Here is a 13599-nt window from a genome sequence, read left to right on the forward strand (position 1 = left end):
TGCGTAAAATCTTAGAGACAGAGTTGCATAGAATAACTTTGTACAAATAATGGAAAATAGAAAGGTTAAAATGGTCGGACAAACACTGTAGATGAATGATAAAGAGTTTCTTGAAAAAATGGGTATTCAGCCTGCCATACTCGTAAGAGACAACTTGTCCGAATCCATTGATTCCATTGGGATTGGACGATGACCTTATGTGTATTGGAGCATCCGGAATTTCTCCTGATGTCAAATGTCAGGTGAAAGCAAGATCAGACATATTGGACCTTTGCAAGATAAAGAAGAATTCTTGGCTGGCATTTATGTCATCTATATGACAGCTTACAGAGGAAGTGTCACCTCTCCTGAAATGTCAAAGGGGTGAGTTCCCACAAAGTATGCGCTGGTTGGATAGTGTCAGAGTGTACAGGGACGAGAAAAAGTCAAATCAATCCAGACAGGACTCATAGGAAACATAATGAAAGTCCTGCCTACCCCCCTCCCCACCCCACACACAGTGGTCAACAAAGTAAGCAAAAATGATGGCAGAAAGTTACTATGTACTGATAGAGACAAAAAAACAAAACACAGCACCGGGCGGCACCTAGTGTAATATTGCCAGTATAGGCATGATTGCAGTATAGGCTGTTCACCTTTTGAGGTTGTGATATGGTCACAACACCATGAACTGTATGTAGAAAGTTCAAGACATCAAGATGGCACCATATTTACTGGATCACCGCTACAGGAGAGTGGTATAGGGTTACAATAATCAGGACCAAAGATCTCCACCAAATCCCATACCAAGGTGTCTTCAGAAAGATTCTTTATTCAAAACCAGATCACATCGTGTTTTGGAGCAGAAGTGCTCCTTCCTCTCCCACTCTGAAACGCGTTTTGATCTGGTTTTGAATAAAGGATCCTTCTGAAGACATCTTGGTAAGCGCGGACCTTTTCCTTCCCACTCCCCACATGGGATTTGGTGACGATCTTTGGTCCTGATTATTGTAAGAAAGTTCCTGTTATATGTTTGACAATAGAGTGAACACAGACAGACAATGCTCCATCTGTATCAGTCCGTTGCTCTAATCCTATAATGGATTATAACACTGGTAAGGTGAACTTTAATAGAAGTTATGAATATTGTCTCCCACAATAATGTTTTCAGGGAGATTATATCTTTATAAAGCCATAAAGAAATTGTTTAGGGAAATAAATTATGTAAAAACGTAATTCAGACATAAAAGGTGTTCATCATTCCAGGAGAAAGCAATTCGTCTTCTTCTACCAGGTGCTAAAACTAACCATAGCGTATACCTGCAAACATCTGATACTTGACTTTTGGAATTCAGGTGAAAGATGTACTTTAACACTGACCGCTTCAACACATGGCACCCTGAAGAAGGTCCATACGTCTGGGTCTTAAGGATCATGTCTATCCCCTCACCTACTTCCCCAGACCTAACTCTCCAATTCTACCACTCAAACCTGCTCAATCACACTACTGTAACTTTCTACCTAAGTACCCAAAGACTTGGATCCCTACTTCTGCACTGGGCCCACCTTTTGATCATTTTTCGTTAACTCCACTGGTCCTGTGTCCCTTACGGATTTACCTTCAATAAATAGAAATTAAAGTAGAGCTTCCTCTGGCTCCCATGGAATTGTATATCCCGTATATGATATGGGATACATATTATTAGATAAACATCCATGATTAGGGTTGAGCGATCGTGTTCGGAAAAAATCGGATTCTGATCGGCGATCGAGAAAAATTCACGATCGCGATCGGAATCCCAAACACGATCTTTTTAGGTGGGATCGAGATCGGTGATCATTTCTCACAATGCTTTGCTAGCTAGTCTCCCATTCATTATAATGGGAGACTAGCTAACATCTCTAGTAGCTACTTACCTGAAGAGATGGCTGGTCCGGTGCCCGGTCTTCTCGTTCTTCTTCGCCTCGCTGCCCCCGCCTCCCAGGTTAGGAGAGTGTGGGCGGGTACTGGGAGGGGAGACGTCACGGCTCCCCGCCCTGTTCCCGCCCACACTCTCCTAAGCTACAAGCCCTGCCTTCCTAGCTCTTTAAACACTAACCTGGGAGGCGGGGGCAGCGAGGCAAAGAAGACCGAGAACACCGAGCACCGGACCAGCCATCTATGCAGGTAAGTGGACACCAGGGGGGACTAAGTAGCCAGAGGATTAAAAAAAAATCCTCTGGCTACTTAGTGATTAAAAAAAATTCACTGCACATCGTGGATTCTAACAATTAAAGCGTTCAATTGTTAGATTCCATGCTGTATAGTGAATAGGATTGCTTTTAAAATCCGATCTCTGATTAGTAAAAAAATCCCATTGACTTGCATTGGGATTGGAATTGGGATCGAGATCGGGTTCGAATGAAAAATGATCGGAAATCGGATTTCAAAATCGATCCTGAAAAGTCAAGATCAGCTCAACCCTAGACATGATACATCTTTTCTATTAGGACTATAGAAGTAGGCACAATGTTATACTTAAGGTTACTTCTAAGTGTTAATTTTGTTAATTGCTTAATATTGTTGACTCCTACATTAAAGAAGACCAAGACAGGAAAGAGTAACCGTCATGGCGTTCTCTATGGGATAATATTGGTTTGATATTACGTTATCATAAAGATGTTGCTATTACAATACATTACTCGTGTAACCATAAAAATATGCACTTATTCTCCTTATGACATAAATGTCTTTCATTCTATGTTGCGTTTGCAAAAAAATAAGATACATATATAAAAAAAAATTGTAGAAAATGGCTCCGTCAAGGTAATTGCCAATACGCTGTAAAAGCATCCACTAACAATATGCAATACACTCAGTCGGACTTGTAAAATAAGACACTGGCTATGCATTCAAGAAATGCCATTGAAAATAAATAAGAATAATAAAATAATAATAAAATAATATAATAATAAAATAATAATAAAATAATATAATAATAAAATAATAATAAAATAATATAATAATAAAATAATATAATAATAAAATAATAATAAAATAATATAATAATAAAATAATAATAATAAAATAATGTAATAATAAAATAATAATAAAATAATAATGAACCTCGGACTTTGCGTAACAGGAATAGGAACAGTAATGACAATGCAAACCATTACAAATCTGTAGCTAGCATACTGTCAGCACATACAGTATATGTAATCTGTAACTCCAATGGCTATGACTGGTCCATGTGGCACAATAATAGAAATAATAGAACTGTAAGGCATTTTAACAGTCGAGACAAAAACACATAAAGGCAAGTTTAATGAGAACGAACCACGAGAAAATATTGTTAAAAAGTGAATAATATGGCACATAAAGTTATAACATAACACATAAGACAGGTGACACCGACCCAACAAGTATACATGACGCTGGACATCATAACACAGTCATAAACCATAGTGAGAATAACACATATAGATGGTGACATATAGGACATTATGGAAAGTGACGAATATGAATCCTCACCTGAGCTTTCAAAATCTTTGTATGCCTGTGCCCAGGCCTTGCCCTGGTTACTCAGCGTGTTCTCCATGATCTGGATGTCAGTGAAGGGGCAGTTACATTGGGGGAAGGACTCAGAGCATAAACAGGAGCACTGACTGTTCCTGCACACATATTCGCCTTCCCCATTACACATGATATAACTCAATGCAGCCTGAACAAACTTCTCCTGTAAGTACTGAGGCATAATGATCTGCAGACCTGAAGACAATGACATGATAGAGGAAATTAAACAAAGAAAGGCGTTGGGGGGAAAGAGATGGCATATACACATACAGGATATCATAGCAGTGCTTACAGATTCACATACCTGCAGACTTTACCACCTTTCACAGTATGATACGAGCATGCTCTTGGAAGTCTTACTGAGCTAGCAATTGCAAAATGCAATACAATGAATTAAAATAAAATAAAAAAAATTGTCTAATAGACTCAGGTTAATTGCTATGAAAAATGAGAAGGAGACGACTATCAAATTGTGAAAGGTGTTGGACTGGAAGTTGTATCAGAGTGGAGAAATGTGCAGCATAGAAGGCTTGTACCAAGATATAAGCAGTTCTCATATATGCATAGAAGTAACATCATATACACAAAAGGGAAGAAACGGCAAAATACTGAGAATTTCTAGGAGAAATTATGTTTTTGTGACCCTCTAATCCAACGAATGACATCAAAGTCTTTGGATACTCTTTGGTTCACATCTGCGTTTGGTATTCTGCATGGTGACCCCCCCGAATGGTATCCTGAACGCATTGACAAGAAGTGAGCTTATGAAAGCACACAGACCCCATAGACTGTAATGGGGTCTGTGTGTTTTCCGCATGGTGTTCACCCGGAACATGCAGAGAGGAACTTTCCTCTATGCATGACTCGTGCGGACACCGTGTGGAAAACACATTGGACCCCATTACAGTCTATGGGGTCCGTGTGCTTAAATTGGTCACCGCTTGTCAATGCGTTCATTATTCCGTTCCCCATGCGGAGTCCCCGAACGGATTACCGAACGCAGATGTGACCCAGATCTAAGAGCAGTGACACTATAGAAAGCTCTGCCAGTGGACGTTTAATGGAGAATTTACTAAAATAGTTTGAAAGAGCCAGGATGCCTTTCTATAGTGAAATATTACTACAAGTTATAGATACACTAGGTTTCTAGAGAAAGATCAGATAAGATAATCCTTTAATAGTCCCACAGTGGGGAAATTTCAGAAAGGCTGTCGATTCGGGTTTTATTATGGGTGTCATGTTTGGAGTTAAGAAGAAAAATAAGATTATAATTCATGGAAGTTTTTGCTTTCCAGTGGATCAACATTGCAGGTTTATGGGCTAAACGGGAAGGTCTCTTTCCCCATTAAATCTCGTTTATATCTCATGGTAGTTTTTACCTTCCTTTGGATCAACATCACAGGTTAATAGACTGAGCTGGGTTGATTCCCTATTATAACCTACATTACTGTGTGGATAGATTTTTTCTGAAACAAACAGATGGTTAACATAAAGCAGGCTTGGAGCCAGTGGCGTAAGTAGGAATGGCGGGGCCCCGTGGCAAACTTTTGACATGCCCCCCCCCCCATCAACACCGACGCCGAAGACCTTGATCGATCCCCTCCTACGCATTCCTGTGCGCTCTATTATCCCCCATAGTGGCCCCTCCACACAGTATTATCCCCCATAGTGGCCCCTGCACACAGTATTATCCCCAATAGTGGCCCCTCCACACAGTATTGTACCCCATAGTGGCCCCTCCACACAGTATTATCCCCCACAGTGGCCCCTCCACACAGTATTATGTCCCACTGTGGACACCCATAAACAATTATTATACTCTGACCCCAGAGTATAATAATCGGAGACCCAGGAGGAGAAAAACATAAAAAAAACTCTGTTACTCACCTATCTCCCGTCTCCTACGCTGTCGGCCTCCGAAGTAGTCGATCTTCAATGACGTCAGATGTCACATGACCCGGGACGCAGGCCGGGGTCATGAGACGTCAGACGACTAGGCCGAAGCCTGCCCGGATCGTGGAGAGGTAAGTAACAGTGTTTTTTATGTCTCTTACCTCTCCCGGGCCGCCGATCATTATACTCGGAGAACCGAGTATAAAATCATCATTTTAGTAAATCGGCCCATACACAGCACATGAATCCTAGACACACAATGGTTTCGGTGTGACTCAACCACTATTTAATGTTCATGGGGATTTACCTACTCTCCATTGACAGCAGATTTTGGACAAAGAAATAGGAAGGTCCAATTTTAACATGGCATGTCCTGTCATTGTGACAACCAGCCATGTTTGCCATTAATTCATTCCCATTTTCCTTGAAATAAATCCAGAATGTATGTATATGACGGCGTATCTATGCACATCTCAATAAACAATATATTCTGTGTTTGTTCTCTATATGTTTATCAAAGCTTTACATGTAATTAGAGATGAGTGAGTAGTATTCGATCGAGTAGGTATTCGATCGAATACTACGGTATTCGAAATATTCGTACTCGATCGAATACTACTCGCTATTCGAATGGAAAAACTTGATGCAGAACCACTTTGACTGTAAGCGGCCATTTTCTTGTAGTGCGGGCATGTGCAGTCGGCTCTGCACAGGCCCGAAGCCTGGCAGAGTGAATTCAGAGCTGGAAGACGCGCGGGGACACTGCATGGAGAAGACTTCTTGGAGAATCCAGCCCGACCCTCACTCGTGGACTTGCTAAGTTCAATTTGATCGAATGTTGCCTACCCCTGAAACGAGCATTTTTCCCCCCTTAGAGTATAATAGGATTCGATAGTCGAATATTGAGGGGCTACTCGAAACGAATATCGAATCTCGAATATTTCACTACTTGCTCATCTCTACATCTAATGTGTTACTTAAATGGGCAAATGTTCTATGATCTACACGTGTGTCCTTCCACGTCTCGGCTCTACATCTCCTGAGAGGAGTGGCGTAAGATGAAAACTTTAAAAAAAAAGCATTGTGATACTCTGTCAGGAGATGTCTATCCTGCATCCGTGGCCATCCACCCAGTGGTTGTGATGCCATTGGGGGTCATCTGTTGTGACCAATGTACAGACATAAGGTATTCAATCTGCGGTATTATATTACCTGAATATAACATGTTAAGTCATTGGATTTTATTCACCTGCAATGAAACATTAGCTGTGGAGATTCCCATGGTTACTGTGAATGATTCATAATCTAATATCCACTAACAATGAATACTATGTAGCAATTTAGATGATATTTTTCTCCTGCTTTGCTTTCAATTATAATGGCTAAGAGTAAATAACAGGTATCTGCGAGTCTATCAAAGACAAGGTCATCATCAATTTTTGGACTGTTTTTTGAAATTTAGTCTCTCGCCCTTCATGGCTTTCACAAAAGCCCTCGTAGCTGACATTCTCTTTAGAAGCATTCATGCTTATTTCTCCCAGTTCTGCCTGTATTTTACAGAATTTAGGCTGGCAATGTCCTTGATTTCCCAAGCTCCCTAATGTGATTATTAATGTTCCATATATGAGATGTAATATATAATATATGGCCTTTTTTTCTAAGCCTCAGTTTCCTGTAAATAACCTTTTTTTCTTGGAACAAGAATTATTATTTTAGATTTTCAATTTTTTGAAAGTTTTTTTTAATAAGCTAAACATTTTTTGATTCATGTCCGTGAATCTATCATGGTCAGTAATAAGGACTTTTCTTGTTGTAGTGGTCATATGTAGAGATGAGCGAACACTAAAATGTTCGAGGTTCGAAATTCGATTCGAACAGCCGCTCACTGTTCGAGTGTTCGAATGGGTTTCGAACCCCATTATAGTCTATGGGGAACATAAACTCGTTAAGGGGGAAACCCAAATTCGTGTCTGGAGGGTCACCAAGTCCACTATGACACCCCAGGAAATGATACCAACACCCTGGAATGACACTGGGACAGCAGGGGAAGCATGTCTGGGGGCATAAAAGTCACTTTATTTCATGGAAATCCCTGTCAGTTTGCGATTTTCGCAAGCTAACTTTTCCCCATAGAAATGCATTGGCCAGTGCTGATTGGCCAGAGTACGGAACTCGACCAATCAGCGCTGGCTCTGCTGGAGGAGGCGGAGTCTAAGATAGCTCCACACCAGTCTCCATTCAGGTCCGACCTTAGACTCCGCCTCCTCCAGCAGAGCCAGCGCTGATTGGCCGAAGGCTGGCCAATGCATTCCTATGCGAATGCAGACTTAGCAGTGCTGAGTCAGTTTTGCTCAACTACACATCTGATGCACACTCGGCACTGCTACATCAGATGTAGCAATCTGATGTAGCAGAGCCGAGGGTGCACTAGAACCCCTGTGCAAACTCAGTTCACGCTAATAGAATGCATTGGCCAGCGCTGATTGGCCAATGCATTCTATTAGCCCGATGAAGTAGAGCTGAATGTGTGTGCTAAGCACACTCATTCAGCACTGCTTCATCACGCCAATACAATGCATTAGCCAGTGCTGATTGGCCAGAGTACGGAATTCGGCCAATCAGCGCTGGCCAATGCATTCTATTAGCCCGATGAAGTAGAGCTGAATGTGTGTGCTAAGCACACACATTCAGCACTGCTTCATCACGCCAATACAATGCATTAGCCAGTGCTGATTGGCCAGAGTACGGAATTCGGCCAATCAGCGCTGGCTCTGCTGGAGGAGGCGGAGTCTAAGATCGCTCCACACCAGTCTCCATTCAGGTCCGACCTTAGACTCCGCCTCCTCCGGCAGAGCCAGCGCTGATTGGCCGAAGGCTGGCCAATGCATTCCTATGCGAATGCAGACTTAGCAGTGCTGAGTCAGTTTTGCTCAACTACACATCTGATGCACACTCGGCACTGCTACATCAGATGTAGCAATCTGATGTAGCAGAGCCGAGGGTGCACTAGAACCCCTGTGCAAACTCAGTTCACGCTAATAGAATGCATTGGCCAGCGCTGATTGGCCAATGCATTCTATTAGCCCGATGAAGTAGAGCTGAATGTGTGTGCTAAGCACACACATTCAGCACTGCTTCATCACGCCAATACAATGCATTAGCCAGTGCTGATTGGCCAGAGTACGGAATTCGGCCAATCAGCGCTGGCTCTGCTGGAGGAGGCGGAGTCTAAGGTCGGACCTGAATGGAGACTGGTGTGGAGCGATCTTAGACTCCGCCTCCTCCAGCAGAGCCAGCGCTGATTGGCCGAATTCCGTACTCTGGCCAATCAGCGCTGGCCAATGCATTCTATTAGCTTGATGAAGCAGAGTGTGCACAAGGGTTCAAGCGCACCCTCGGCTCTGATGTAGCAGAGCTGAGGCTGCACAAGGGTTCAAGCGCACCCTCGGCTCTGATGTAGGAGAGCCGAGGGTGCACTTGAACCCTTGTGCACCCTCAGCTCTGCTACATCAGAGCCGAGGGTGCGCTTGAACCCTTGTGCACACTCTGCTTCATCAAGCTAATAGAATGCATTGGCCAGCGCTGATTGGCCAATGTATTCTATTAGCCTGATGAAGTAGAGCTGAATGTGTGTGCTAAGCACACACATTCAGCTCTACTTCATCGGGCTAATAGAATGCATTGGCCAGCGCTGATTGGCCAGAGTACGGAACTCGACCAATCAGCGCTGGCTCTGCTGGAGGAGGCGGAGTCTAAGATCGCTCCACACCAGTCTCCATTCAGGTCCGACCTTAGACTCCGCCTCCTCCAGCAGAGCCAGCGCTGATTGGCCGAATTCCGTACTCTGGCCAATCAGCACTGGCTAATGCATTGTATTGGCGTGATGAAGCAGTGCTGAATGTGTGTGCTTAGCACACACATTCAGCTCTACTTCATCGGGCTAATAGAATGCATTGGCCAATCAGCGCTGGCCAATGCATTCTATTAGCGTGAACTGAGTTTGCACAGGGGTTCTAGTGCACCCTCGGCTCTGCTACATCAGATTGCTACATCTGATGTAGCAGTGCCGAGTGTGCATCAGATGTGTAGTTGAGCAAAACTGACTCAGCACTGCTAAGTCTGCATTCGCATAGGAATGCATTGGCCAGCCTTCGGCCAATCAGCGCTGGCTCTGCCGGAGGAGGCGGAGTCTAAGGTCGGACCTGAATGGAGACTGGTGTGGAGCGATCTTAGACTCCGCCTCCTCCAGCAGAGCCAGCGCTGATTGGTCGAGTTCCGTACTCTGGCCAATCAGCGCTGGCCAATGCATTCTATTAGCCCGATGAAGTAGAGCTGAATGTGTGTGCTTAGCACACACATTCAGCTCTACTTCATCAGGCTAATAGAATACATTGGCCAATCAGCGCTGGCCAATGCATTCTATTAGCTTGATGAAGCAGAGTGTGCACAAGGGTTCAAGCGCACCCTCGGCTCTGATGTAGCAGAGCTGAGGGTGCACAAGGGTTCAAGTGCACCCTCGGCTCTCCTACATCAGAGCCGAGGGTGCGCTTGAACCCTTGTGCAGCCTCGGCTCTGCTACATCAGAGCTGAGGGTGCGCTTGAACCCTTGTGCACACTCTGCTTCATCAAGCTAATAGAATGCATTGGCCAGCACTGATTGGCCAGAGTACGGAATTCGGCCAATCAGCGCTGGCCAATGCATCCCTATGGGAAAAAGTTTATCTCACAAAAATCACAATTACACACCCGATAGAGCCCCAAAAAGTTATTTTTAATAACATTCCCCCCTAAATAAAGGTTATCCCTAGCTATCCCTGCCTGTACAGCTATCCCTGTCTCATAGTCACAAAGTTCACATTCTCATATGACCCGGATTTGAAATCCACTATTCGTCTAAAATGGAGGTCACCTGATTTCGGCAGCCAATGACTTTTTCCAATTTTTTTCAATGCCCCCGGTGTCGTAGTTCCTGTCCCACCTCCCCTGCGCTGTTATTGGTGCAAAAAAGGCGCCAGGGAAGGTGGGAGGGGAATCGAATTTTGGCGCACTTTACCACGTGGTGTTCGATTCGATTCGAACATGGCGAACACCCTGATATCCGATCGAACATGTGTTCGATAGAACACTGTTCGCTCATCTCTAGTCATATGTAAGATCAGATGGTAATCTGTGATCTATGAGGACCAGTAAGGGCATATAGAATTCAGGGCCTTGAGATATCTACAATACCTAAATATAACATTGTTACTTAATTTTGTTATTACTTCTTAAAGGGGCTCTATCAGCAAAATCATGCTGATAGAGCCCCACATATGCGTGAATAGCCTTTAAAAAGGCTATTCAGGCACCGTAAAAGTTATATTAAACTACCCCCCCGTTTTAAAATAAAACCCTAAAAAAGAATATTATCTACGTACGGATCGTGCACGCTGGGCGGGCATTCAGGGTGCGTTGTCTTCTTCATCCCCGCCTCTTCTTCCTGCGATGTCCTTCGGTCCCGTCTTCCTCCGGCGCTCGCGAGCGGACACTGATATAAAAAAAATGACCTGGGCGCCTGCGCAGTAGCCGTAGTAGCAGCCGCATGCTACTGCGCAGGCGCCCAGGCCATTTTTTTATACCAGTGTCCGTTCGCGAGCGCCGGAGGAGGACGGGCCATGAGGACATCAGAGGAAGAGGAGGAGTGGATGAAGATAAAGACACACCCTGAATGCCCGCCCAGCGTGCACGATGCGTAAGTAGATAACATTATTTTTTAGGGTATTATTTTAAAACTGGGGGTAGTTTAATATAACATTTACGGTGCCTGAATAGCCTTTTTAAAGGCTATCCACGCAGATGTGGGGCTCTAGCAGCATGATTTTGCTGATAGATCCCCTATAAAATGTTGGTTACCACAAATATAACACAACACTCTCTATGGGTTGGGATTAAAGAGGTTTCCTAGGTCTATGATATTGATGGCCTATCCTTAGGACACTGGGGTCTGACACTAGCACCTCCATCAATCAACTGGTTCAAGTGGTGAAAGTGCTTGGACGATAGCCACCTTGTCATGGACAGTGGGATGTAGGTCCACTGTGCCACCTAACCAGTTTGACGGGACCACACCCAAGAGTGTTGTCTATGTACTGTACTCTCCCCATTGTTCAACCTTTATCCCTGACTTGGGGATCGGGACTTTGCAGTTGACGGTATAGTTGGTGGTTGTCCTAGGTCCACAAAGAGACACCCATGCAAAAAATGGACTGGCTGAGGGTCTGTGGCTGGTGTAAGCATGGAAGGTCATAAACAGGCCAAAATGTCAGGGTGGGCAGCTCATGTTCACAGGTAAGGAACTGGCAGAGGTTATACACAGAAGGTCAGCAGAACAGGAACCAAATTGACAACAAAGTCAGAAAATGAGTCAAGAAGAGTAAGAAGGGAATCAGTGAGAATTAAGTTGATAGGGATTTGATGAGGAAGACTCAGAGGCATGCATGCTAGAATTACAAGATGCCAGTGACACAGCACAATCTGTAGCAAGGGTAACCTGGCAATTGTGTTACCTCTTCTCAGACTAGTGATGTCATGTTCACTTATCACATGGCCTGGCTCCCATTTAAGAGAATGGAACTGAGCTGCAATACTAAGTACAACCAGTATACAATGTACAGGTCTATACATGGCTTTACCGCTCATCCAAATGCCACAGGCGCAGCGTCTTCACCCAATAATCAGTTGTGGTGCCAGTCAGGAGTCAGACCCCCACCTATCTGATATCAAAAGGATAGGTCATCAATATCATATTCCTGGAAAACTCATTTAATAATTATGTTAACTGTGGCACACCTTGGGACTCATATTCTCTTGGGTAAGTCTCTTGTATTTTATTACATAACCAAACACAAATTGGTGTAATAAAGATCATCATCAACAATAATGTCATCGCAGGACTAAGGCTGGGTTAACATGTGTGATGGAGTCTCCATGGGAGAAACCGCTGAATCCTGCACAGAGAGTTTTTTCTCCAACGCTTTCAGTGTCCACTGGTTTAGCAATCTTGTTCTTGGTCGCTCAGGTTCCACAACAGACCTGAATGATGGAGAATTTGGCGCTAGTGTGAACCTAGCGTCAGTGCTTAAATTGGGCCGGAGCTCGCCGGAACTCAGTTCTGGCATAACTGCAAAACGTCTTTCAGCATTCCGGTATAAATGTGTCTGAAGCAGAATGCGGAACATAAAAAACATTGTTACTTACCTCTCCTGGCTCTGGAAGGCTTGGGGCCTACTTGGTGATGTCCCAGACGTCACATGGGCCGGGGCTTGCGTCCTTATGCTTCGCGACGCAAGCCCCTGCTCTTGTGACGTCCTGTACATCGTTGAAAATGGCCGACATCATCCGGGAGTGCACCGGAGCCAGGGAGAGGTAAGTAACAGTATGTTTTTTATGTTTGTATCCTCCACTGGGTCATCGATTATTATACTCTGTGTGCAAGGGCCACTATGGGGCATAATACTGTGTGCAGAGGCCACTGTGGGGCATAATACTGTGTGCAGGGGCCACTATGGGGCATAATAGTGTGTGCAGGGGCCACTATAGGGCATAATACTGTGTGCAGGACCACTATGAAGCATAATAATGTGTGTAGGGGCCACTATGGGGCATAATACTGTGTGCAAGGACCACTATGGGACATAATACTGTGGTCAGGGGCCACTATGGGGCATAATACTGTGTGCAAGGACCACTATGAAGCATAATAATGTGTGTAGGGGCCACTATGGGGCATAATACTGTGTGCAAGGACCACTATGGGACATAATACTGTGGTCAGGGGCCACTATGGGGAATAATACGGTGTACAGGGGTCACTATGGGACATAATACTGTGTGCAGGGGCCACTATAGGGCATAATACTGTGTGCAAGGACCACTATGAAGCATAATAATGTGTGTAGGGGCCACTATGGGGCATAATACTGTGTGCAAGGACCACTATGGGACATAATACTGTGGTCAGAGGCCACTATGGGGCATAATACTGTGTGCAAGGACCACTATGAAGCATAATAATGTGTGTAGGGGCCACTATGGGGCATAATACTGTGTGCAAGGACCACTATGGGACATAATACTGTGGTCAGGGGCCACTATGGGGAATAATACGGTGTACAGGGGTCACTATGGGACAT

General features: G+C 44.3%; 1 protein-coding gene across 2 annotated transcripts in view; it reads right to left on the reverse strand.

Annotated features, from left to right (window-relative positions):
* Window positions 1-13599, reverse strand: part of BRINP1 (BMP/retinoic acid inducible neural specific 1) — a 190901-nt gene that overhangs the window by 33422 nt on the left and 143880 nt on the right. The window contains exon 6 of one of the 2 annotated variants that reach the window (XM_075260065.1): window positions 3494-3730. The exons of the other annotated variant lie outside the window; for it this stretch is intronic. Within the exon in view, the coding sequence (XP_075116166.1) occupies window positions 3494-3730 (237 nt within the window). The remainder of the gene's footprint in view (window positions 1-3493; window positions 3731-13599) is intronic. 2 annotated transcript variants of the gene reach the window in all.

This window comes from Leptodactylus fuscus, chromosome 11, assembly GCF_031893055.1.
Source record: "Leptodactylus fuscus isolate aLepFus1 chromosome 11, aLepFus1.hap2, whole genome shotgun sequence".
In the NCBI taxonomy this organism is placed as follows: Eukaryota; Metazoa; Chordata; class Amphibia; order Anura; family Leptodactylidae; genus Leptodactylus; species Leptodactylus fuscus.